The sequence below is a fragment of the Natator depressus genome, chromosome 28, assembly GCF_965152275.1.
Source record: "Natator depressus isolate rNatDep1 chromosome 28, rNatDep2.hap1, whole genome shotgun sequence".
NCBI classification, from domain to species: Eukaryota; Metazoa; Chordata; order Testudines; family Cheloniidae; genus Natator; species Natator depressus.
In genome coordinates, this window is record NC_134261.1 from 12,087,025 (window position 1) to 12,108,478 (window position 21,454).

General features: G+C 52.8%; 1 protein-coding gene across 6 annotated transcripts; it reads right to left on the reverse strand.

The window, feature by feature from the left end:
• Positions 1 to 4,221: 4,221 nt before the first annotated feature.
• Positions 4,222 to 21,361, reverse strand: LOC141978933 (putative KRAB domain-containing protein ZNF788). 6 transcript variants are annotated; one of them, XM_074941332.1, is made up of 9 exons: positions 20,310 to 21,361; positions 19,569 to 19,797; positions 19,374 to 19,487; positions 19,040 to 19,072; positions 15,320 to 15,402; positions 13,307 to 13,433; positions 7,390 to 7,564; positions 5,062 to 5,167; positions 4,222 to 4,709 (listed from the first exon to the last, which is right to left on the reverse strand). In XM_074941332.1, the coding sequence occupies exons 5-7, from the start codon at positions 15,341 to 15,343 to the stop codon at positions 7,392 to 7,394; spliced, it is 324 nt and encodes a 107-aa protein (XP_074797433.1). In that variant the 5' UTR covers positions 15,344 to 15,402; positions 19,040 to 19,072; positions 19,374 to 19,487; positions 19,569 to 19,797; positions 20,310 to 21,361; the 3' UTR covers positions 4,222 to 4,709; positions 5,062 to 5,167; positions 7,390 to 7,391. The 6 variants fall into 6 exon arrangements, with proteins under 6 accessions (XP_074797433.1, XP_074797431.1, XP_074797430.1 ...); XM_074941330.1 differs by having other exon boundaries at positions 4,223 to 4,706; XM_074941329.1 differs by having other exon boundaries at positions 4,225 to 4,706; positions 4,954 to 5,167.
• Between the last annotated feature and the right edge of the window lie 93 nt (positions 21,362 to 21,454).

The following is a 21,454-nucleotide window of genomic DNA, read 5'->3' on the forward strand; positions in this document are numbered from 1 at the left end:
GCTTCCAGGGCAAGGCGCTTCTCCTCAAAGCAGGCCACTTGCCTGCGGGAGGATGTGGGGCCATTGAGGTCAGTTGGTGGCTTGCTCCTCCCAACTTGTGAATAGGTGACCCGTTAGCAAGTGTGAAAAACCAGGACAGGGGGTGGGTGGCAATAGGCACCTATAAAAGACAAAGTCCCAAATATCGGGACTGTCCTTGTATTGTCAGGACATCTGGTCACCCTACTTGGGATGGCCACGGCAGTTTTCTTGAGAGACGCCTTCAGGGCGTGCTAGATGCCTGCGGGTGTTTTCTTTGACCGTGGGCCAGCGGGTAGGCCGGCAGCGACCGCACGGTCCTGACAAGCAGGCGGTCTGGGGCCCAGCGGCAGGGAAAGTCCAAGACGACGGGAGATCCCAACTCGCTGCAGCCGGCACCCGCTTTCACAGCCGTTGGGATCCAACGATCCTCTTCTGCCTGATCCACCACCGAGGACTTGCGGGGGTCGTGCTACTTGCCCGCACTGCACTACGCAGCCATTCTGACTTGGATCTGCCGCTTGACCTGCCTCCCCGCTGTGCAGTGACAGGGACTGGGCTCGGGATCTGACCGTCCTCCCTAGCTGTGTCCTAGGACCTGAGTGCCTGCTGACCCAAGTCGGACTGACTTGTGTCTGCGCAGACTGGGGGCTTGGGCTCAAACCTGAGTTGGATCCCACGCTTAGTGTGCAGAGTAGACCCACTCATGCCAGGCTCAGGCCAGGCCCCTGCAGAGAGGGTTTCATTACCTAGTTACCTGGTGACCTGGGAAACCCACAGTCCCTTTGTGATGTCAAACAAGGTTTTGCAGGCCACCTGAACCGCCCAGGGAGAGAGGGAGCCGGAAGAGCTGGGGGCTGCCGGGATCTTCTTGGGTTTTTGAAATTTAAGTGACACCTTGACAACATGTTACCCATAGATCTGGGCACTAAGCCCTCCTCCTTGGGAAGGGAATCTGTGCAGATGGAGAGTGGAAGAACGCATGGGGTGTGAATGGACACACACATGGGCAGGACCCATGGAGAGGGAAAGAGGTCTCATCTGTACGTGAGGCAGGTTGAATGGGAAATGAAATGGCCCTTTACTCATCGAAGCCTACAGCAAAACTAGAGTTTGTTACTAGAAGAAATTCAGAGCAAGGGGGAGGAGTTAACTATAAAGCATAGGGTTACGTGGAAAACAGCGTTCGCTATCTGGGGCCTGGAAAGGGGAAGAAATCTGCTAATGTCTTCCTGTGAATTCAATTGACCTTTCTTTCTCTTCACCTTTACAACAAAGACACCCAGGATGGAGGTGTGAAACCTCTGCCTTAGAGAATGGCAGTCAGTCACTTTCTTTTGCTTCTTTCCACCATTAGCTGCGCAGGTAGGAGACATGTATTTGTTTTAGAGGAGTCTTTGCTGATGGGCATTTTCATTGTTTTCTTTCCATCTATCTAGCCCTGCAGTTGGCCTTGCTAGCTGGTTAATAGCTAGCTGGCAGGCCGGACCTCCCTTGTTTCTATTAATTAAAGGGCAAAAAACTTGATTAATGCCCACTGAAGTTTGCAGTTCTGAAAGGAATAACATCTCAGCAGCAATGTCAGCAAAATTCAAACTTTTGAAAACCAGGAAACGCACAGTTAAGGTTGCCCACATAACCTTAACTCTGCCTTTTTTCAGCAATGCCCTGATATGCCCTGTTAACATACATTCATTTACTTTACCAGCACCACATTCGCTGAATCATACAGGCTCTTCACCTCCATTAACAACCCTTCAAATAAGACCCCCAACATCAGCTGACCAAGCATAGTCAACCAGGCGGGGCCAACATGGAGAAGTGCAGAGTCCTGCACTTAGGACGGAAGAATCCCATGCACCGCTACAGGCTGGGGACGGACTGGTGAAGTGGTAGTTCTCCTAGGAGAGCAGGTTTCCATCACGATAAAAATACCCCTGTACTTTTTTTCACACTTTGCAATCTTCCGAAGTAGCAGGAGGTGGAGGAGAAGGGGTCCAAATGCATAAGACACGAGAACGAAACTAAGAGACAAAAGCATAGAATCAGGACGCAAGATTTGTGAATGCTGCAGTCTGAACTCTGGGCCAGACCCATTCATTCCTTCATTGGTGACCATCCCTTCCACAGCACGAACGTCCTTGCTGCCCGACCAGGCAGCCCGACTGGGATCCATGGGCCAGGAATCTCCTCTGAAAGCATCAACCGTTTCTCACTTTGCCTCATGGAACTTTGGATCTCAGCGGTAGAGGACAATTGTTCCCAATCTAACCCTGGCGTCCTCTGGGGCTGTAATCGGTGCCGCTCTGGTACACTAGGACCCAGGTCAAAAACAATTTGACCTGGGTCCTAGTGTACCATAGCTTCTTCCCCGGGGTGAAAATGAACAAGTGCGTGCCTGTTATTTCTACCCGAGTTCTTGCAAATCCTTCGCCTTGCTCAGGGTAAATTTACACTTCTCCGTGGTAGAATCCTTCACCAGACCACCCAAAATCTGAGTAATTTTAGTGAAGAATGGCCTCTCAAACAGGTCCAGTTTATTTCTTTAAAATGGTGTCATGGATCTAAATTAGGAACCAGATTACAGGCCTGGATCCGAGTCTCACTGAGTTGCCAGAGGTGAGGTTTCTATGAGAAAACAGTTATTTTTTGCAGCAGTCTCACATTCAACACCGACTTCATTGTATACACAATTGCCGCAACTGGAAAGGGCGAGTTCAGCAAAGCACCACTTCTCTTTCCTCCACATCTGCGTAGTTCGGGACAACGTTTCCTAATTCCCAAGATTAGCCAGGCGAGATCTTCAGGAGTAACCTCCTGTAGGGCCTGGGACACAACCAGTTTGAGAACCAAATACAAGGGGATTTTGCACCGTTCCATGCCTCTTACTTTGGAATTCTCCCCATGGATCGTCGGACAATATTGACCTAAACAATCGAACACCCCTCTGATCATCTGCACTTACTCCAGTTAGTTGCACAGTTTGGAGTCTACCGTAGACCACGATTTCAGAGCAGAGATCGAAACACACTGCTATGGCTTTGTTACCGTGTCCAATAACTTGGCGTATTCTCCCCTGATGACTGAACTGCCCTGGGACTTTCTCCGGGTCATCATGGCAAGGTGGGAAAATAGCAAAAGAAAAAGAATAGAGTCTATTTTACCATTTGGCTCAAAGTCCCCAGGAAATCTGTTACATTCAGTCAAACAAAACTAATATCCAGTTATGTAACCAACGGCCTTCAGGAGAGAGAGACAAACCCAGCTCTCACCGAGGGGTAAGAACCTTTTGGGTTCACAGAAAGTTAAATTCCGGAGCAGGAGACACCTGATGACTCAGAATCAGGACAACAGATTCTCCCACCATCTTCTCCTCTCATCCTTTGAAACCTGCTTCACTCCACGCTGTCTCACAATTACTGCGTCATGTGATTTAGGAACGTTTTCGTGCCATCATAATGGGAAAAAACAGCCAGCCTTCCCATCCAAAACCAATCCCAACTCAGAAGAAAAAAGACAGGAAGTGGCTTTGCCTATAGATGAAAAAGGGGGTTTAAACTAAGAATAATTACACAGTTTCAGATCCATTAAAAATTCTCCTTCCAGTGGGAGCAACAGTAGAAATGAGACGCTCCAAGGAAAACTGATGGACCACTGGTGAGGTTCTGAGGACACCTGCTAGACCCCCCCAGCTACTACACACAGGCTATGTCTTTACTGCAGGAATAGTTGTGGTTTGACATCAAGCTAGCTAAGGCCAGGGGAAATCCGAGTGGAGATGAAGGCCAGGTAATTTTATCGCAATGGAGCTAGTGTAGGTCACCCCTGTCCCCTGGAGCTAATGACATTCCTGGTAATCATAGAATAGAATCTCAGGGTTGGAAGGGACCTCAGGAGGTCATCTAGTCCAACCCCCTGCTCAAAGCAGGACCAATCCCCAATTTTTGCCCCACATCCCTAAATGGCCCCCTCAAGGATTGAACTCACAACCCGGGGTTTAGCAGGCCACATGTTCCCATGACTCACAGGATAAAGGAGTTGATAGGATGGAGCAGAGGATTAATCCCAAAGAATGGGGAGGTACAAAAGAGAAAAACGGGCAACCCACCTAGGGGACCCCAGAGACCATGTGACACAAATAGTTCGAAGAGCTTTTAAGACGGAATTAGCAAAAACTAGTAAAGAGCAAAAAAACCCAAAAACCTGTTGTCAGCCTTTGATAAAGTCCTCATCGTGTTTATTTCCTTTGCAAATTCTCTGATGAGAAGTAAGGGCTGAGTTCTGAGACAAGCTCTCCCACACTCAGAGCATCTGTCTCTCTAGGCTGTGTGGACCCTCTGATGTCTCATAAGGTCTGAGCTCCGAGCCAAGATTTTCCCCGCACTCACAAGGTTCCCACACTCACTGCGTGGGTTATTTCTCTCTCCCGTTTGGATTTTGTGCTGGGCTGTGGTTTCCTCAAGGTACTCGTGAGGCCCCCCAGTAATGAATGGAGCTCTTTGTTTTCTCCCTTGGCTTGTTTCTCTGCCTCCTCTCTGGCCTGTGCTGACTCTCATGACCTTCTCTCTGCTCGTGACTCGGGGACACATCCTCCTGAGGTATTTGCAGCAACGCCCTGCATGGTTCCACTTGCTCAGCATCTTCCTGAGGAGGTTTCTTCTCCTCCTCCTCACCCACCATCCCATCACCTGCTGGGACAGAGAGAGACGCCTCAGAAACAGGGGAGAGCAAACCAAAGTAAGTGCTGGAGAAATGGGAATTAGTCAGGAACTGAATTTCCCCAAAGTCTTTCCCACGGGACGGGAGGGGATCAATTCTGCCTGTAAATCCCATCCAAGCACTCAGGGGGAAGGGAGGCCAAGGAGGGAGCTACTGCCAGGTGTCACTCACAAAGGGCAGGACATCATGAGCGACATCTGCCCTGAGGATACAAACCTGCTGGGGACAATCCTGAACGCGGAGAGCTCACAAGGTCTCGGTCGGGAATCCCAGCTGTGTCCTTCAGACGCGGACAGGTTTCAAATTGATTTCGTGATTCCTCACCTGTGTGTGCGCCCCTGAGGCTCTCTGTCTCCTCTGAATCAGAGATCTCTGGTTCGTCCTCTTTGTTTCAGACGGGAGATCGCGTCAGGTTTGAAAACCGGGAACTCTGCAGAGGGAAAGGAAATCCGGTGGGTTCGTGGGAGATTTGTCACACACAAAAATTCTAGTATTTTAACCCCAGCCCATTCGGAAGTTGCAATATGCCGGGGCCAGCTCCCCAGAGGCTCAAACGTGTCGGCGGCTCGGCCGAAAGAGGGATTTAACTAACCCCATCTCTGCTGGGAAAACACACCGCCCGACAATCCTCCTCAAAGGGAGGCCTAGAACACGGAGACCGTAACTCCACAGCCTAGAAAGGGAAGATGGCTCCGGGCAAGAAAACCACCTGCTTCTTTCTGAGAAAGAGTCCCAGGGAAGTTGGGAACAGCGAGCATGGGCTGGTGGAAGTCAGAGGGTGTATTAGATGTCAGGGAAGCACATCTTGAGGAATCAGGCAAGGGGAGCAGGTGTCACAGGCCGAGCCCACACTCTGCCCCCAGGCTGCTGCCTGCCCGTGCTCTGGGGTCTTCCCTGGCCCCGGGCTGGGGCTGGGTGGGGGGCCCAGGCTGCAGGCAGGGGCTCCAGGGGGATGGAGCCAGTGCTCACGACGCCTGGTGCTCTGGGGCTGGAGGCGCTTGGGTGGCCCAGGGATGGGGGCAGGAGAACAGGCCGAAGGGGCTGGCTGGGCCGGGGGGCTAGCCTCCCCGAGCCGGCGGTTCATGCCCCATACATGGAATTAGGGACTCTAGCAAGTCAGGCGAAATGGGAGGGAGTCTGAAAATCCCCCAGGGTCTGGAGAAGGCTGGGGAATTAGATGCTATAATTTAGGAGCAACAGACTCTAGTTCCTCTGGAAAAGGAGAATATAAAAAATATTAATGATCAGGAGGATGGTGTGGATTGCACCCTCAGCAAGTTTGCAGATGACACTAAACTGGGAGGAGAGGTAGATACGCTGGAGGGTAGGGATAGGATACAGAGGGCCCTAGACAAATGAGAGGATTGGGCCAAAAGAAATCTGATGAGGTTCAACAAGGACAAGTGCAGAGTCCTGCCCTTAGGACGGAAGAATCCCATGCACTGCTACAGACTAGGGACCGAATGGCTCGGCAGCAGTTCTGCGGAAAAGGACCTAGGGGTTACAGTGGACGAGGAGCTGGATATGAGTCAGCAGTGTGCCCTTGTTGCCAAGAAGGCCAATGGCATTTTGGGGTGTATAAGTAGGGGCATAGCGAGCAGATCGAGGGACGTGATCGTTCCCCTCTATTCAACATTGGTGAGGCCTCATCTGGTGTACTGTGTCCAGTTTTGGGCCCCACACGACAAGAAGGATGTGGATAAATTGGAGAGAGTCCAGCGGAGGGCGACGAAAATTATTAGGGGGCTGGGGCACATGACTTACGAGGAGAGGCTGAGGGAACTGGCCTTATTTAGTCTGCAGAAGAGAAGAGTGAGGGGGGATTTGATAGCAGCCTTCAACTACCTGAAGCCTTCAACTGCCTGGATGCTCTGGGACTCGAGCACCCACGGGAAAAAAAATAGTGGGGGTGGGGGGGCGCTCAGCACATGCCAGTCACAGCTGTGGGGCGGCCCCAGGGCTGGCCCCTGATCAGCTGTTCGGCAGCTGGCGGGAGGTGCTCCGGGGAGGGCGGAGAGGAGCCAGTGGGGGGCAGGTGGACTTTGGGGGAGGGGGCTGAGAGGAGCAAGTGAAGGGTGGGCGTCGTGGGGGGCTGGAAGGAGGGAGTGGAGCAAGGTGGGAAGAGGCGGGGCATGGCCGGGGCCTCAGGAGAACTGTGTTGGGGGGGGCTTCGGGGTGGAGCACCCACCAGGAAAAATACAAGTCAGTGCCTATGGTTGGGGAGCAGGAAATTTGGGATAACTGGGAGCGAGCAGGGCTGGAAGACGTGGGAAAGGATAAGCCAATATAAGGAGTGAGTGTTTCCGGGGTCCCAGGAGGTGGGTGTATTAGTGAGGGACAGGACAGCTGAGTCTCCATCCCCTTCCTCAGCTCTTTGAGTCCCCCACCCCAATCAGGCCTTATGCCTTTCTCTCTCCTGGAGTGGACTTCTGCAATTCTCCTAGGCCAGGCCCGGGGCTACAATACCCGACAAACGAACCATGCTTACCCAGCAGGCCAGGCTGAATGCAGACACCTTCGTCAGTCTGCGATCATTTGTGTACGCTCGCAAAACAGCCTTCTTCATGCCAAAGTCGGGTCTATTTTGCAGCAGGACTCAAGGGTAAGAAAAAAAAAGGATTTTCAAATAATCTTCATGCCTGCTTGTCTTACCCTCAATGGTCAGCTAGGCAGGTGTGACCCACGGGGAATTGCGGTGATAGTTTTCTGGTGCCGATGTCTGCCTCGGTTTCCCTCTGTACTTTGCATTGCTCCCCAGGGTGAAAAGCGGGTTGCTCCGCTCTTGGGGCAGGGCCGGAGATTTGAGGTGTGTGTGCCAGGTTGGCAGCTGGGGTGGATCGAATGGATCGTTAAAGGACACGCTGAAGCAGATCAATGCAGAATCCAAAGAGACAAAGTCGCCCCCCATGGCCAGGACATTTCCACATGGCAACAACCAAGGGCGAGGAAAGAGAGTCCCCTGCCCTCTCCTCTCAGCCGGGAAGCAGAGCATCGGGCCGAGCTAGAGAAGAAAGGGGAAAGGTGAGAGGCAACTGGGCCCTCACAGAGAGACTGAAATGGATTTCAAACCGGCCTCGCTGGCTACTTGCACTGGCCCCATAGACCAGACCCTGTGGATCGGTGAGAGCAGATCTAACTTCTTCAGACACCCCATTGGGCCCCCCCGGGTCTCCGTCTCTTTCCCCTTGCCAATTACCGCCGATAGCTCCTGCTTTGTCTCATACCAATTGTCAAGGGTTTGCCAAAGGGTGGCTAATTTTGAGCCATTCTTCTTCCCTTCCTGCTTGTTTTCCATACAGCCCCCCTATTAAACTGAACCAACATATCCATCCCCACAGCCAGGTCAACATACAGTATTCAACAATATTACAGGGCCGCTCCGACTCCCATCTCAGGGGTTTGGAGCTACCGGGGAGGGCCCTACCCAATTCACAGCCATGAAAAATACGTCACGGACGGCGAAATCCCGTCTCCCCAGTGAAATCTGGGTCTCGCAGGGGGGCTGTGCTATGGCACCCTTACTTCTGCGCTGCCTTCAGAGCTCGGCTCCTGGCCAGCAGCTGCTGCCCTCCGGCCGCCCAGCTCTGAAGGCAGCACAGAAGTAAGGGTGGCCATACCGTGGGCCCGCTGCAATAGCCTTGCGACCCTCCCTCCCCCATGACCCTCTTTTGGGTCAGGACCCCCACGGTTACAGCGCCGTGAAACGTAGGATTTCTACATCTGAATCTGTGAAATTCAAGATTTTTAAAAAATGGAGTGGAGGGAAGGTTTGGGGGGGGGAGCTGGAGCTGCCGGGAGCCTACCCCCATTAACACAGAGTCCCCACAGAGCCCTGGCCGATTTAGGGGCTATGCCCCGTTCTTATTGCTGCCCAGTTTCTCTTTATTCTGTTGACATTTTCAAATATTACCGTTTTCACTCTTCCTCCTCCATTGCTAAGTGGCCACCCCCCCTCCCATCACACTTGCCTCTTCCCTGCCTAATGGGTCACTAGCCACCATTTCTCAGGCCTTCCATTCCTCCCAGCCACAAGATCACCCCTTCCCTGCGAAAAGCAGGCTATCTTGGCCGTGTCCTAGGTTGGGAGTGACTCTGGGGATGCAGAAGATCGTCCTTCGTCCTCCCTATCGGCAGCAGCCCCAATCTCTCTTGGCTCTTTGAGTCAGACCCGCCTGATGTCACATGGCCCAATTCCTATTCGAATCATAGGAGATTAGGGTTGGAAGGGACCTCAGGAGGTCATCTAGTCCAACCCCCTGCTCAAAGCAGGACCAATCCACAACTAAATCATCCCAGCCAGGGCTTTGTCAAACCTGACCTTAAAAACCTCTAAGGATGGAGATTCGACCACCTCCCTAGGGAGCCCATTCCAGTGCTTCCCCACCCTCCCAGTGAAATAGTGTTTCCGAATATCCAACCTAGACCTCCCCCGCTGCAACTTGAGACCATCACTCCTCGTTCTGTCATCTGCCACCACTGAGAACAGCCGAGCTCCCTCCTCTTTCCAGGTAGTTGAACAATAGTTGAGCCCCAGAGCATCCAGGCAGTCGGCGCCTATGCCCCCAACCCTTTTGCACCCCACTCTCCCAAGCAGTCCTTGCTCCTGCCTCCCAGAAGCTCCAGCCAAAAAGCGCCCCTTCCTTCCTTCTCCCTCCCCAAACCCATTTCCTGGAGCACCCACCCTGCCTTTACTTCCACAACCATGTGCAGTTCAAACTGGAGACTGGGAAGCACAAACGCTGAAACAAGCATTAAAAATAAAGCTTTACCAGAAACTCATATTCTCGCTAAGATGTTCCGGGTTAGGGTTAGGGCATACATGGCCGGCTTGCCACCAAAGGCCTGGGATAAAAATCTCTCTTTGCCATCCAGGAACCACAAGAACGGTTGTGTCCTCCAAAATGTGGAATGCTTGAAAGGATAGAGAAGGCCTATGGAGCAGGTCATGGCCATGTCGCTTCCCCCAGCGCCCCAGATGTTCTGTAATTTTAAGCAGAATTGGGATTTTCAAGTTACCATGCTCTGTATGGACTTTTCACTGCGATTAACCCAGTAGTGTCCATGGAGCTTCTGGGATCTGCGGCATTCCTCTCACACTATACCGAAGGTCAGTTTTACAAAAGATCCGATTTTTCTTTCAGATTCCACCAGTATTTCCCCCCCTACCCCCCGAGCTTTTGCACTGAGCCGTTTCGGACAATAACGTTTTGCTTTAAGTCTGCTTGCGGGCAGCTCGACCTGTCCTGGCTGTCATATCTCGGCAGCCCATGAACACTCCAGCAGAAGCTTGGGTCTCTGCACCGTCACAGACCTGTCCCAGAGATGGCATGTCCACAATGAACTTACGGTTGACATCCTGGAGAGGGCCAACAACCCTGTGCAATATCAAAGAGGGAAGGATTCATGGCAAATGGAAGCCGGAGGACAGGGTTCCAGCATGGGAGCAGATATAAGAACATAAGAACGGCCACACTGAGTCACACCAAAGGTCCATCTAGCCCAGTGTCCTGTCTTCCAACAGTGGCCAATGCCAGGTGCTTCAGAGGGAATGAACAGAACAGGGAATCATCAAGTGATCCATCCTCTCTCTCTCTCATTCCCAGCTTCTGCAAACAGAGGCTAGAGACACCATCCCTGCCCACCCTGGCTAATAGCCATTGATGGACCTATTCTCCATGAACTTATCTAGTTCTTTTTTGAACCCTCTTATAGTCTTGGCCTTCACAACATCCTCTGGCAAGGAGTTCCCCAGGTTGACTGTGCGTTGTGTGATGAAATACTTGCTTTTGTTTGTTTTAAACCATTTAAATTCGTTTAATTGGGTGACCCCCAGTTCTCATGTTATGAGAGGAGTAAATGACACTTCCTTATTTACTTTCTCCACACCAGTCATGATTTTATAGACCTCTATCATATCCCCCTTTAGTCGTCTCTTTTCCCAGCTGAAAACTCCCAGTCTTATTAACCTCTCCTCATACGGAAGCTGTTCCATCCCCCTCATTGTTTTTGTTGCCCTTTTCTGAACCTTTTCCAATTCCAATCTATCTTTTTTGAGATGGGGCGACCACATCTGCACGCCGTACTCAGGACGTGGGCGTACCCTGGATTTATACAGAGGCCATGTGATATTTTAGGTCTTACTATCTATCCCTTTCCTAACGATTCCCAGCAATTGCATCGCAGTTCCTGCAACAGGAACGCCGGTTGAGGGAGGAAGGCAGAGTGCAGCAAAAAGATCTGGCTGAGTGGCTGCTTTCATTAATCACCGCAAGTGGGCAGGCTCCTGCTGCACCCCCACCAAAAAAAGAGAGATTTTTATCCTAGGCCTTTGGTGGCAAGCCGGCCACGTATGCCCTAACCCGGAACATCTTAGCAAGAATATGGCCCGAGTCCCCTCCATGGTACCATGCAATGCATCCCAGGAACACTTTGGCCAGCACCATGGTTGGGTGGCCCATGTAACCAGGACTTAAAAGTAGCTGGACAGGGCAAACCTGCCTCTTGCCTACTTTCCAGGGCAAGCCCCTGCCCCCTTCTGGACCAGTAGGGCTGCTGTCAGGGGTGCGCCACGATGCTGGAGGATCAAGCCGAGCTGCTCAGAAAGCTCCAGAAACGTAGCTTTCTTCACGCAAAAACTCTGCGCCCATCGCTGGTCACCCCAGGTCTGCATGACGATGTGATCCCACCAGTGTGCTCCAGAAGTGCCCGCCTACGGAGGGGACAGCGGCCGCTCCACCGGGAGCCATGGGTAGCAGCAGCAGCCAATCTGAGTATTCCCTGTCCGTGTCATCCTCCTCCTCCTCCTGCACCATCCTTAGCTCTACCAGGTGCGTTCGGCGGGTCAGAAAACGCTGCCAGAACGTCCACCAGCGGTTCCCAGAAGCTCTGCCCATTTTGTGAGACAGGAGCAAAAACCCAAGAGCAAGAGAAGTTCTTCCAACGGCGAATCCTCCGTTTTGCTGGGTTCCGGTCGCTGGGAGCGTACAGACCACAAGGAGAGCTCGTCGGGACGAGTGTCCACGGGACGCGAAAACTTGCCATGACGTGCGGGGAGGACCGCCACGGTTTCCCCCACATTGCTCCACAAACAAAGGGCTGGAGCCGCCACAATTCGGGAAGGGACTAGGAAGTCTGGGATCCGGCTGGTTGGACTCGGACCTGCACACTGCCGAGCGGATGCTGGAGCCCAGCTATTCAGCCTGGTCTCAAAAATTCTTAACCTAGGGTCACCAATGAGCCTAGATGCTCCCGCCTGGGCTTTCAAACCCACGGTCAGCAGTCTCGAGGCCGCGAGTAAGGCTGGGATTACGCTGCAATGTAGCCAAACCCTGAGGCTCTGCTGAAGTGTTTCCAGCCACCTCCTCTCAAACTAACTGGGGTAACTCAAGAGGACACACGGTGGCCACTGCACCAGAGATGCGTCATGCATCGGAGTGCGAGCCCTCCCACGGATCGCTTTCTGACAATGTCTGTCATGCATTATTTCTTTTTTTTTTTTGCATTCCTCAGGAGTTCCTCTTGGGAGTTTTGCCCTGAACCAAAAAAAATTATAATCTAGGCCCAGCGAATTAACTTCTTTAACACAGAGTTAGGGTTGCCAAATGCTGCCGTAGGCCCTTCCAGAACATAAACGGTGAGTAAACTTAGAGCTCTGAAAACCAGGAAATGAAGCATGAAAGTTCACACCCCCCCTGTAACACAACCTTAACTCTACCCCCACCCCGTAACCCTGGAGCTAGCATTAGCCACTGACTATGGTGCAGTAAGGTTAATAAACTACCAAAGAAATGGGAGATGATTTAGTCAAACCCAAGGTATTCAGCTCAATACAGCAGTAACTGGATGAAACTCGATGGTCTGTGTGATACAGGAGATCAGACTAGATGACCTAACCATCCCTTCTGACCTTACAAATCTATGACTCTACAATAGACACGAGGAAGGACTAAGAACATGCCGTTGTTCGTGTCGTGTGCCCTGGGTCAGCTGTAGCTGTCATCGGATGGGGGAGGGATTCGTTGGAACAGCTTGGCGGAGCTGGGACTGTGATATAAAGGGAGGTGCCCATGAACCTTGGAGGACTAATGCCTCATTTCAGTGCTGAAGGTCGCAACAATAAATGTGCACGGGGGTGGGTACTTTCCATGAGCATCGTGGGCACTAGTGGTCTCCGGGGCTTAGAGAGGGGTAAGTGACGGCAAAGACTCAGAAGGACTCCTCAGAGGGAGGGAAAACGCAGGGTAATATTCTGAAAGTCGGTGATGGTTCGTGCGGTGTAGGCTCAATCTCTCAATCTCTCAGTGCAGGCCAGGGATTGGAAGCTTCTGTTTGCTAGGCGAGACCTAAATCCAAGTTTTGCCTCAGCAAAGAGAAGCTGTTAGACTTTGCGCTGTTCTGCTCCTGTGCCCTGTTCCCAGAGCGCTGTGTAACAGCAGAGGGCTCGCGTGTGTGTCACTGGCATGTCAGGGTCATGCTGAAACAGGGCAGAGTTAAGGTTACATTGTGGGGGTGACATGAACCTGAACTCTGCATTTCCCCTTCTAAGAACCGAGGGGACGGGAATCTTTACCCAGCGAGGTCACGTTCTCATAGGTCTCCTGCATGACGTCTCTGTAGAGGGCTCTCTGAGCGGGGTCCAGCAGAGCCCCCTCTTCCCTGGTGAAATACACAGCCACCTCCTCGAAGGTCACCGGCCCCTGAAAGAACAAGAGCCCCCCACTCAGGACCTGCTGCCCCACTCACAGCCCCACTATTTGTGGGGGAGAGGGGCCAATCAAATGGATACACAGTCAGCAGAGCCCCACCTACAACCAGCTCGAGCACCCAGGAAGCATTAGAGTGCCTGACTAATCTAATCGCCTTCTATGATGAGATTACTGATTCTGTGGATGAAGGGAAAGCAGTGGATGTATTGTTTCTTGACTTTAGCAAAGCTTTTGACACGGTCTCCCACAGTATTCTTGTCAGCAAGTTAAAGAAGTATGGGCTGGATGAATGCACTATAAGGTGGGTAGAAAGTTGGCTAGATCGTCGGGCTCAACGGGTAGTGATCAATGGCTCCTTGTCTAGTTGGCAGCCGGTGTCAAGTGGAGTGCCCCAGGGGTCGGTCCTGGGGCCGGTTTTGTTCAATATCTTCATAAATGATCTGGAGGATGGTGTGGATTGCACTCTCAGCAAATTTGCGGATGATACTAAACTGGGAGGAGTGGTAGATACGCTGGAGGGCAGGGATAGGATACAGAGGGACCTAGACAAATTGGAGGATTGGGCCAAAAGAAACCTGATGAGGTTCAACAAGGATAAGTGCAGGGTCCTGCACTTAGGACGGAAGAACCCAATGCACCGCTACAGACTAGGGAACGAATGGCTCGGCAGCAGTTCTGCGGAAAAGGACCTAGGGGTTACAGTGGATGAGAAGCTGGATATGAGTCAGCAGTGTGCCCTTGTTGCCAAGAAGGCCAATGGCATTTTGGGATGTATAAGTAGGGGCATAGCCAGCAGATCGAGGGATGTGATCGTTCCCCTCTATTCGACACTGGTGAGGCCTCATCTGGAGTACTGTGTCCAGTTTTGGGCCCCACACTACAAGAAGGATGTGGAAAAATTGGAGAGAGTCCAGCGAAGGGCAACAAAAATGATTAGGGGTCTGGAACACATGACTTATGAGGAGAGGCTGAGGGAACTGGGATTGTTTAGTCTGCGGAAGAGAAGAATGAGGGGGGATTTGATAGCTGCTTTCAACTACCTGAGAGGTGGTTCCAGAGAGGATGGTTCTAGACTGTTCTCAGTGGTAGAAGATGACAGGACAAGGAGTAATGGTCTCAAGTTGCAGTGGGGGAGGTCTAGGTTGGATATTAGGAAAAACTTTTTCCCTAGGAGGGTGGTGAAACACTGGAATGCGTTACCTAGGGAGGTGGTGGAATCTCCTTCCTTAGAAGTTTTTAAGGTCAGGCTTGACAAAGCCCTGGCTGGGATGATTTAATTGGGGATTGGTCCTGCTTTGAGCAGGGGGTTGGACTAGATGACCTCCTGAGGTCCCTTCCAACCCTGATATTCTATGATTCTATGAGGGGAGACAGAGAGAGCCCCTCGTCCTTCCCAGCAGATAGAGGGGGCAGGGTCTTCACTTTCATCAGACACGGACTTACCAGAGGCTGATAGAAGAGATGGAGCCCCCAGCAGGGCCCAGGGAGGTTCCCTGATAGGAAGCCCAACTCCCTCCCCATTTCAGGCAGCTGGATGTCAGGGGATGGGGCATCTTCCCTACATCCCTCTGCTGGGTGTCCCCTTCATATCTCATAACAACTCCCCTCCAGCACTGGGAGTCTGGGAAGTTTTCCCAGCCCAGGCCAGGTTGTTCCCTCTTCCACAAAGAGGGGAATTTCCACACCCAACCCCCATGGCTCTATTCCTAGAACCGAGACCCCGGATTTATCAAGTCCCAGCAGGTTCATCGCACCTTGCCCCCCTCCCTTTCTCCACCCTGTGCACTTCCTGCACCCTCCCACCCTTAGATCAACCCCCCACTTCCTGTGTATTCACTCTCCCTCCGGCTCCTGCGGGAACCCCCCAGCACTCCTACCTGAGCCAGCTCTGCCACGCCCATTTCCCTTCCCCGGGCAGGCTGGGAGAATCTGGAGGGACCCGGGGATGTTATTCTGCAGCCTGTCAGGGGGAGAAGGGTTATTTGGGGGGGGATTTCAGAACAGACTTTAGGTCATTTCACGTCACGCGTCTCACGGGCGATTTCTCTGCAGAGACGTTTTAGACTCTCGCGCTGGGGAAATGCTCGGTCACTCCAGTGTAGACCCCTCCCCTCCCACCAGGACTAAACCCACTGAGACCCTTTAAACCTGATATTCCCCAGGACGGCGCGTTCCCCCAACAGAGGGGGGACCATGCAGAGCTAGGGACCAGGCAAAATCTGTCCAGTGCTGAGACAGGACCTGGATCTGAGCAGGTTTCGGAACCATGGCCTCTCTCCCCACTTATTCCTCCTCGGTTTTTCTTTCCCCTCCTGGCTCAGAGACTTGGTTATTGTCTATTCCTGGAGGCCTTCCCTATCCTGCAAGAGCTAATGCCATTTCGGCTTGACACTCTGCCTCATCCCCATCGCTACGAAACACGGGTGGGGTGTCAGTCCCTCTGGTTGCGATACAGACAGAGCAGCGAAAGGGTTACCGGGCCCAGCTTCAGGCTGCCTAATAGCTAAGCCCCTTCGTTTTCAGTTTAAACCGATTTTTCCGAAAAATAAAGCATTATTCATTTTTTTTCTGGTTGTCACCCTCCTTTTGTATCATTCAAATACACAAACAACAACTTGTTTTGTTAGGAAAGTACGCTCCATTAAGAGAGATAGATGCATTCTGAGAATGCATGAGTCTCTGTGTAGACGCAAAGCTGCCGGTTGAAGAAAGGCTCTGTATTAGTCGTGAAGATACACACAATAAACAAACAGGCACGCACGCCCGATCTGAAGTGCTTGCACATCTGAATGTACTGATCATAAATGATCTGGAGGATGGGGTGGATTGCACCCTCAGCAAGTTTGCAGATGACACTAAACTGGGAGGAGAGGTAGATACGCTGGAGGGTAGGGAGAGGATACAGAGGGCCCTAGACAAATGAGAGGATTGGGCCAAAAGAAATCTGAGGAGGTTCAACAAGGACAAGTGCAGAGTCCTGCCCTTAGGACGGAAGAATCCCATGCACCGCTACAGACTAGGGACCGAATGGCTCGGCAGCAGTTCTGCAGAAAAGGACCTGGGGTTACAGTGGACGAGGAGCTGGATATGAGTCAACCGTGTGCCCTTGTTGCCAAGAAGGCCAGTGGCATTTTGGGATGTATAAGTAGGGGCATTGCCAGCAGATCGAGGGACGTGATCGTTCCCCTCTATTCGACACTGGTGAGGCCTCATCTGGAGTACTGTGTCCAGTTTTGGGCCCCACACGACAAGAAGGATGTGGGAAAATTGGAAAGAGTCCAGCGGAGGGCAACAAAAATGATTAGGGGTCTGGAACACATGACTTATGAGGAGAGGCTGAGGGAACTGGGATTGTTTAGTCTGCGGAAGAGAAGAATGAGGGGGGATTTGATAGCTGCTTTCAACTACCTGAAAGGGGGTTCAAAGAGGATGGCTCTAGACTGTTCTCAGTGGTAGAAGAGGACAGGATAAGGAGTAATGGTTTCAAGTTGCAGTGGGGGAGATTTAGGTTGGATATTAGGAAAAACTTTTTCACTCGGAGGCTGGTGAAGCACTGGAATGGGTTCCCTAGGAAGGTGGTGGAATCTCCTTCCTTAGAGGTTTTTAAGGCCCAGTTTGACAAAGCCCTGGCTGGGGTGATTTAGTTGGGGATCGGTCCTGCTTTGAGCAGGGGGTTGGACTAGATGACCTCCTGAGGTCCCTTCCAACCCCGATAGTCTATGAATCTCACGCCCATCACGTACACATTTCAAGCTGTTAGCAGATACAGGTTTAAAGATTTGACACGCTAAAACGGGAAGAAAACGACAGGCTGTCTCAGAATGCGTTTCAGAGCACAAGGAAGTATTCGAAAGTTTTCAGAAAACCAACCCAGAAGAAAAGGATGAAGCTGAGTGTATATGCTGCCAACGGTGCGGCCCCGTTATGAAATGTAAATACGTATCGGCGAATAGTTGTAAGATTGGAACAGTAAGCTGCTCATTCAAATGAAAAGTTTTATCTGGGGATTAGATTGTTTTCTCAAACTCAGAGGTGGCATTATGTTTCGAGACCTGTGAATTCTGCAGCAAACCACACCGATGAACGGAATTCAAAGGATTAATCGAGTGAATGCTTTCCCCCCCGCTTGCTTTCCGTCCACCCAAATAAACCCCGCTATTTGCCCAGAAAAATGAATCAGTTTTTGCACCGATTGTCTCCTGTTTTTGTGGTTGGGGCAATAAACACGGATCACGTCCCCCGAAAAATTTAATCAAATGCAAACTGGAAACGAAGGGCCCGACTAATAATATCACAGCTGGGATTCCAAATGATTATGAAGGTGGCTTGCATTGAAACCAATATTTCTCAGGGTTGGGCCATATCTGCTCTAGCCGCTAGCTGCCCAATTCAGACTACGACAGGTTTCAGAGGAGCACCCGTGTTAGTCTGTATCCGCAAAAAGAACAGGAGGACTTGTGGCATCTTGGAGACCAACAAATATATTTGAGCATGAGCTTTCGTGAGCTACGTGCATCCGATGAAGTGAGCTGTAGCCCGCGAAAGCTTATGCTCAAATACATTTGTTGGAGGACTTGCGGCACCTTAGAGACGAACCAATGTATTTGAGCGTGAGCTTTCGTGAGCTACAGCTCACTTCATCGGATGCATACTGTGGAAGTGAGCTGTAGCTCACGAAAGCTTATGCTCAAATAAATTGGTTCGTCTCTAAGGTGCCACAAGTCCTCCTGTTCTTTTTTCATATAAAATGTAACACTCTCTTCCCATTCATAGGCAACAGGGATACAAAATCATGAAGGATCCAGCACAAGGTTTCTCAGCTGGTGGATTGCAACGCCCAGTGGTTCATGACAGGCAGTCAGATGGGCCGTGAGATACTGACAGATTTACTGTGACCATAAGCAAAGAAAATCTCCCTCCCCCACTTCCTGGACTTTTAGCCCTCAAGGACATCTACTTTCTGGCAGCCGTTTGAAGCGCAGACATGCAGGTTGTATAGGATCAGGCTTGATACGTGTTTTATTCTCACGTCATAGTAAATGTCGGGGGATCCCAAAGGGAAAAGAAGGATTTCAAATAAAGGGTCGCCGACGTGAAAAGCGTGAGAAACACCAACATGCACTACGGCAGCTGTTCCAGACGAACATTCAAAGCCAGTCTGCATGCCGTAAACCAGCCCTGTGATAAGGCCTTCAGTGGCCGGGCGGCCTACTGGCAAGATTGTCGGCCAGAGGGAGCGCAGGGGGACCTGGGCACTCCCGCTCCACCAGGTCCCAGCCCAGGGCCCTGTGTAGTTGAACCCCTAAACAGGGGAGATGGGTATCCTCAGGGTCTGGATATTTTGTCCTGGTCTCATCCTAGTTCAACCATTTGGGCAGTTGTTCCTTTCCCCAAAGGGAAACACCCCCCTGAGATCTGGATTTGCTCTGAATCCCCACCAGACGTCACAGCAGGAGGGAATCAGTCACGGGGCTCACCCGGCTTCCCATTGTTCCACCCTTCCCAGGTGCACATTGGGGCTGGAGGCCGTGATGCCCTGTCGCAAACATGGTTATTGGTGTGAAATCTCCCCCGGCCCGTCAGAGACAGACACGTACCTGCGTCACTCCCCAGCTCCAGTCGCAGCGTCTCTAGGGGAAGGAGAGGACGGGAGAGAGGAGGATTCAGGCCCTCGCGTTCATAGAGAAATCCCCATTGGTTATTAATGTAACTGCTTTAAACTACGGGATGGTGACACAGACCGAGGCCCACAACGCAGCCGCTGCAGACAGAGCCAGCCCCACAGGGCGACTCCCATGGGGAAGGGCGACTCGCGGGGCTGGGGCTGTGAGATGGAGCCTGGGGTCAGTGACATCCCGAGAGTCCCCGACTCCTCCCCAGGGCCAGGGTCGCTCTAACCAGAGGAGACACCACCCCTAGACTCCCACTCACCTTTGAACCACCGCAGGACCTGCTGCAGGACGGCACTTGTCAGAGAGAAATCGCTGAGTCTCCTCTCCAGCTCCGAAAAACCCCGGCTCCGGCTCCCGAAACGCCCCGTCCTCCCTGCCGGGGAAAGAGGGAGGGATGAGAAATGGGCCTGGATCCCCAATCCCTGAGCCCAGCAACCCCCAAACTCCAGCAAACCTGTATCTGTGCTTTGCAGCCTGAGATGGGCACTGTTCTAGAGAGTCACCTGCTCCCCGAGCAGGGAAATCTCCCGGGACCCGTGGCAGACGCCCGCATCCCTTCTCTGGACAATGGCTCTCTCTAGCTCTTCCAGCCGGGACAGCAGCCGCTGCTCCTGCTCCGCCAGAAACCCTCGCAGCTCCTGCCACTCCCAGACCATCTTCTGCCTCTCGGCTGCCGTCCGGCTCTGCAGCCACAGGGAGAGGGCGGGTGGGTACCGGGGGAGAACCATAAATGCCCCTCCCGGCGGGTGGGGGACTTATTTCCCAGAGCGCGGGATCTCTTGCGCTGGGGGACGGGAAGGTTATTTACCCCAGGAAGGGTGGACGCATCAGGGCAGGGGTGAGCTGTACATCGCTCATGGGTGGGGACTGTTCTCCCCAAAACCTCATCCGATTGCCCTGGGCCAAACTCTCCATCTCCGCAGCCCACATTTCCTCCCCATCCCCCCAGGTGCGGGAAAGGCTCCCCGGTCACTGTGACACGCAGACAGCCCGTGGGCAGGGGCTCTGGGCTCACACAGACTGACCCGCTCCTGCCCAGCAGCCTCCTGCACCCTGCGGGCACCATGCCACCCCCGTGTCGGACTCTGGGCTCCGGTGGGGACGGGTCCCTGGCTGAGGCTGGCAGGCCGGGCCCTGCATTCGCCGTCACTCAGGGCACCGGGATCCCTGGCGAACCTGGGCCCTGGGCACCTACCAGCAGCTCCTGGCTTTGAGGCTGCTCCTCGGCTTTGGCCGCTTCTCTCTCTTTCCCCAGAGGGGCCCGACGCTCTCGGGGGGGCTCCTGGAAGAAGCAGGGGAGGGGGGTTACAAACCGCTGCAAACGGCCTCACAACGGCCAGATTTCAGGGCCCGTCCTGCCCTGCCGAGCCCCTGGGACTCAAGGACACTTTTTCCAGGTCTCATTCAACCTCCGTGAGGACGATCTGGGAGGCGATGGTGAAATGGGGGGGGAGATTTTCCAGAGGAAACACAGAACCCCGTGGTGAAGTGACAGGGGTGCAGGCCGACCCCCAAGATAAAAACCTGCGATCTGACCTAATTTGCTACCAGTAGCCGTTACTCATGAGGAAGTTTGTCCTTATTTGCCGACTTGCCCCAAGTTGCTACCTCTCCCCTTTCCCGTCTCCTGGTCCGTGGGGAGCAGACGGGGGGGACCTCGGTCACAGGCTGATACCTCTGACATTGTGGAACTCTTTGGGTTGCATTGGGCCCGGGGGCCCTACTTTGGCCCCCCCTGCCACCAAATTACAAATCCCAGGCGAAAAACCACAGCAAGTGTGACACGAGAAACAACCCAGATGCCAGTGCTACGACTCGGACCGACCGACTTCGAGAGATTTCCCAGGAGTATTTGTGATTAAACTATAAATTAAACCCCACCTGTATCTGCTCAGTGACAGGACGGGTACGTGAGGACGTGCTCAAAGTAACGAAGAGAACCTTTCAAAAAAGGGATCGGTAAAAAGGGGAAAATGGCTCTTGCAAACGGAGCCCAAGGAAGGGAGCGCCATTCGGGGACTCCCGGCAGCCGACCAGACAAATCTGGGGACCGCGCGGAGACTTTACGCTGCCAGACGCCCTGATCCGGGAGTCTTTGTTTCTGAGGGGGGTGTATGCAAAATATTTCCCTGAATCCAGTCCCCGGCAGCCCCCCCGCTCGGTGACTGGCCAGGGGGCGGCCCGGGCCTTGAAGCACCCGCCCTGGGCAGCCCGGGCTGAGAGGTGCCCTCTGGGGGAGGGGAAATAAAAAATCTCCTCTGCCCCCCCGATTATTGCCAACATGGGGGGCTCAGCCCACCATGGTGACTGCCCCCCCCCCGCCTGGTCCGGGTTTTACCC

Excerpts from the sequence above, each read along its gene's own strand:
- LOC141978933 (XM_074941332.1), bottom strand. The coding sequence starts at position 15,343 with ATGGGCGTGGCAGAGCTGGCTCAG. Across the intron at positions 13,434-15,319 it reads GCGTGGCAGAGCTGGCTCAG|GGGCCGGTGACCTTCGAGGA; the intron begins GTAGGAGTGCTG and ends TTGTTCTTTCAG. Across the intron at positions 7,565-13,306 it reads TGAGAACGTGACCTCGCTGG|CTGCCAACCTGGCACACACA; the intron begins GTAAAGATTCCC and ends GATCCACCCCAG.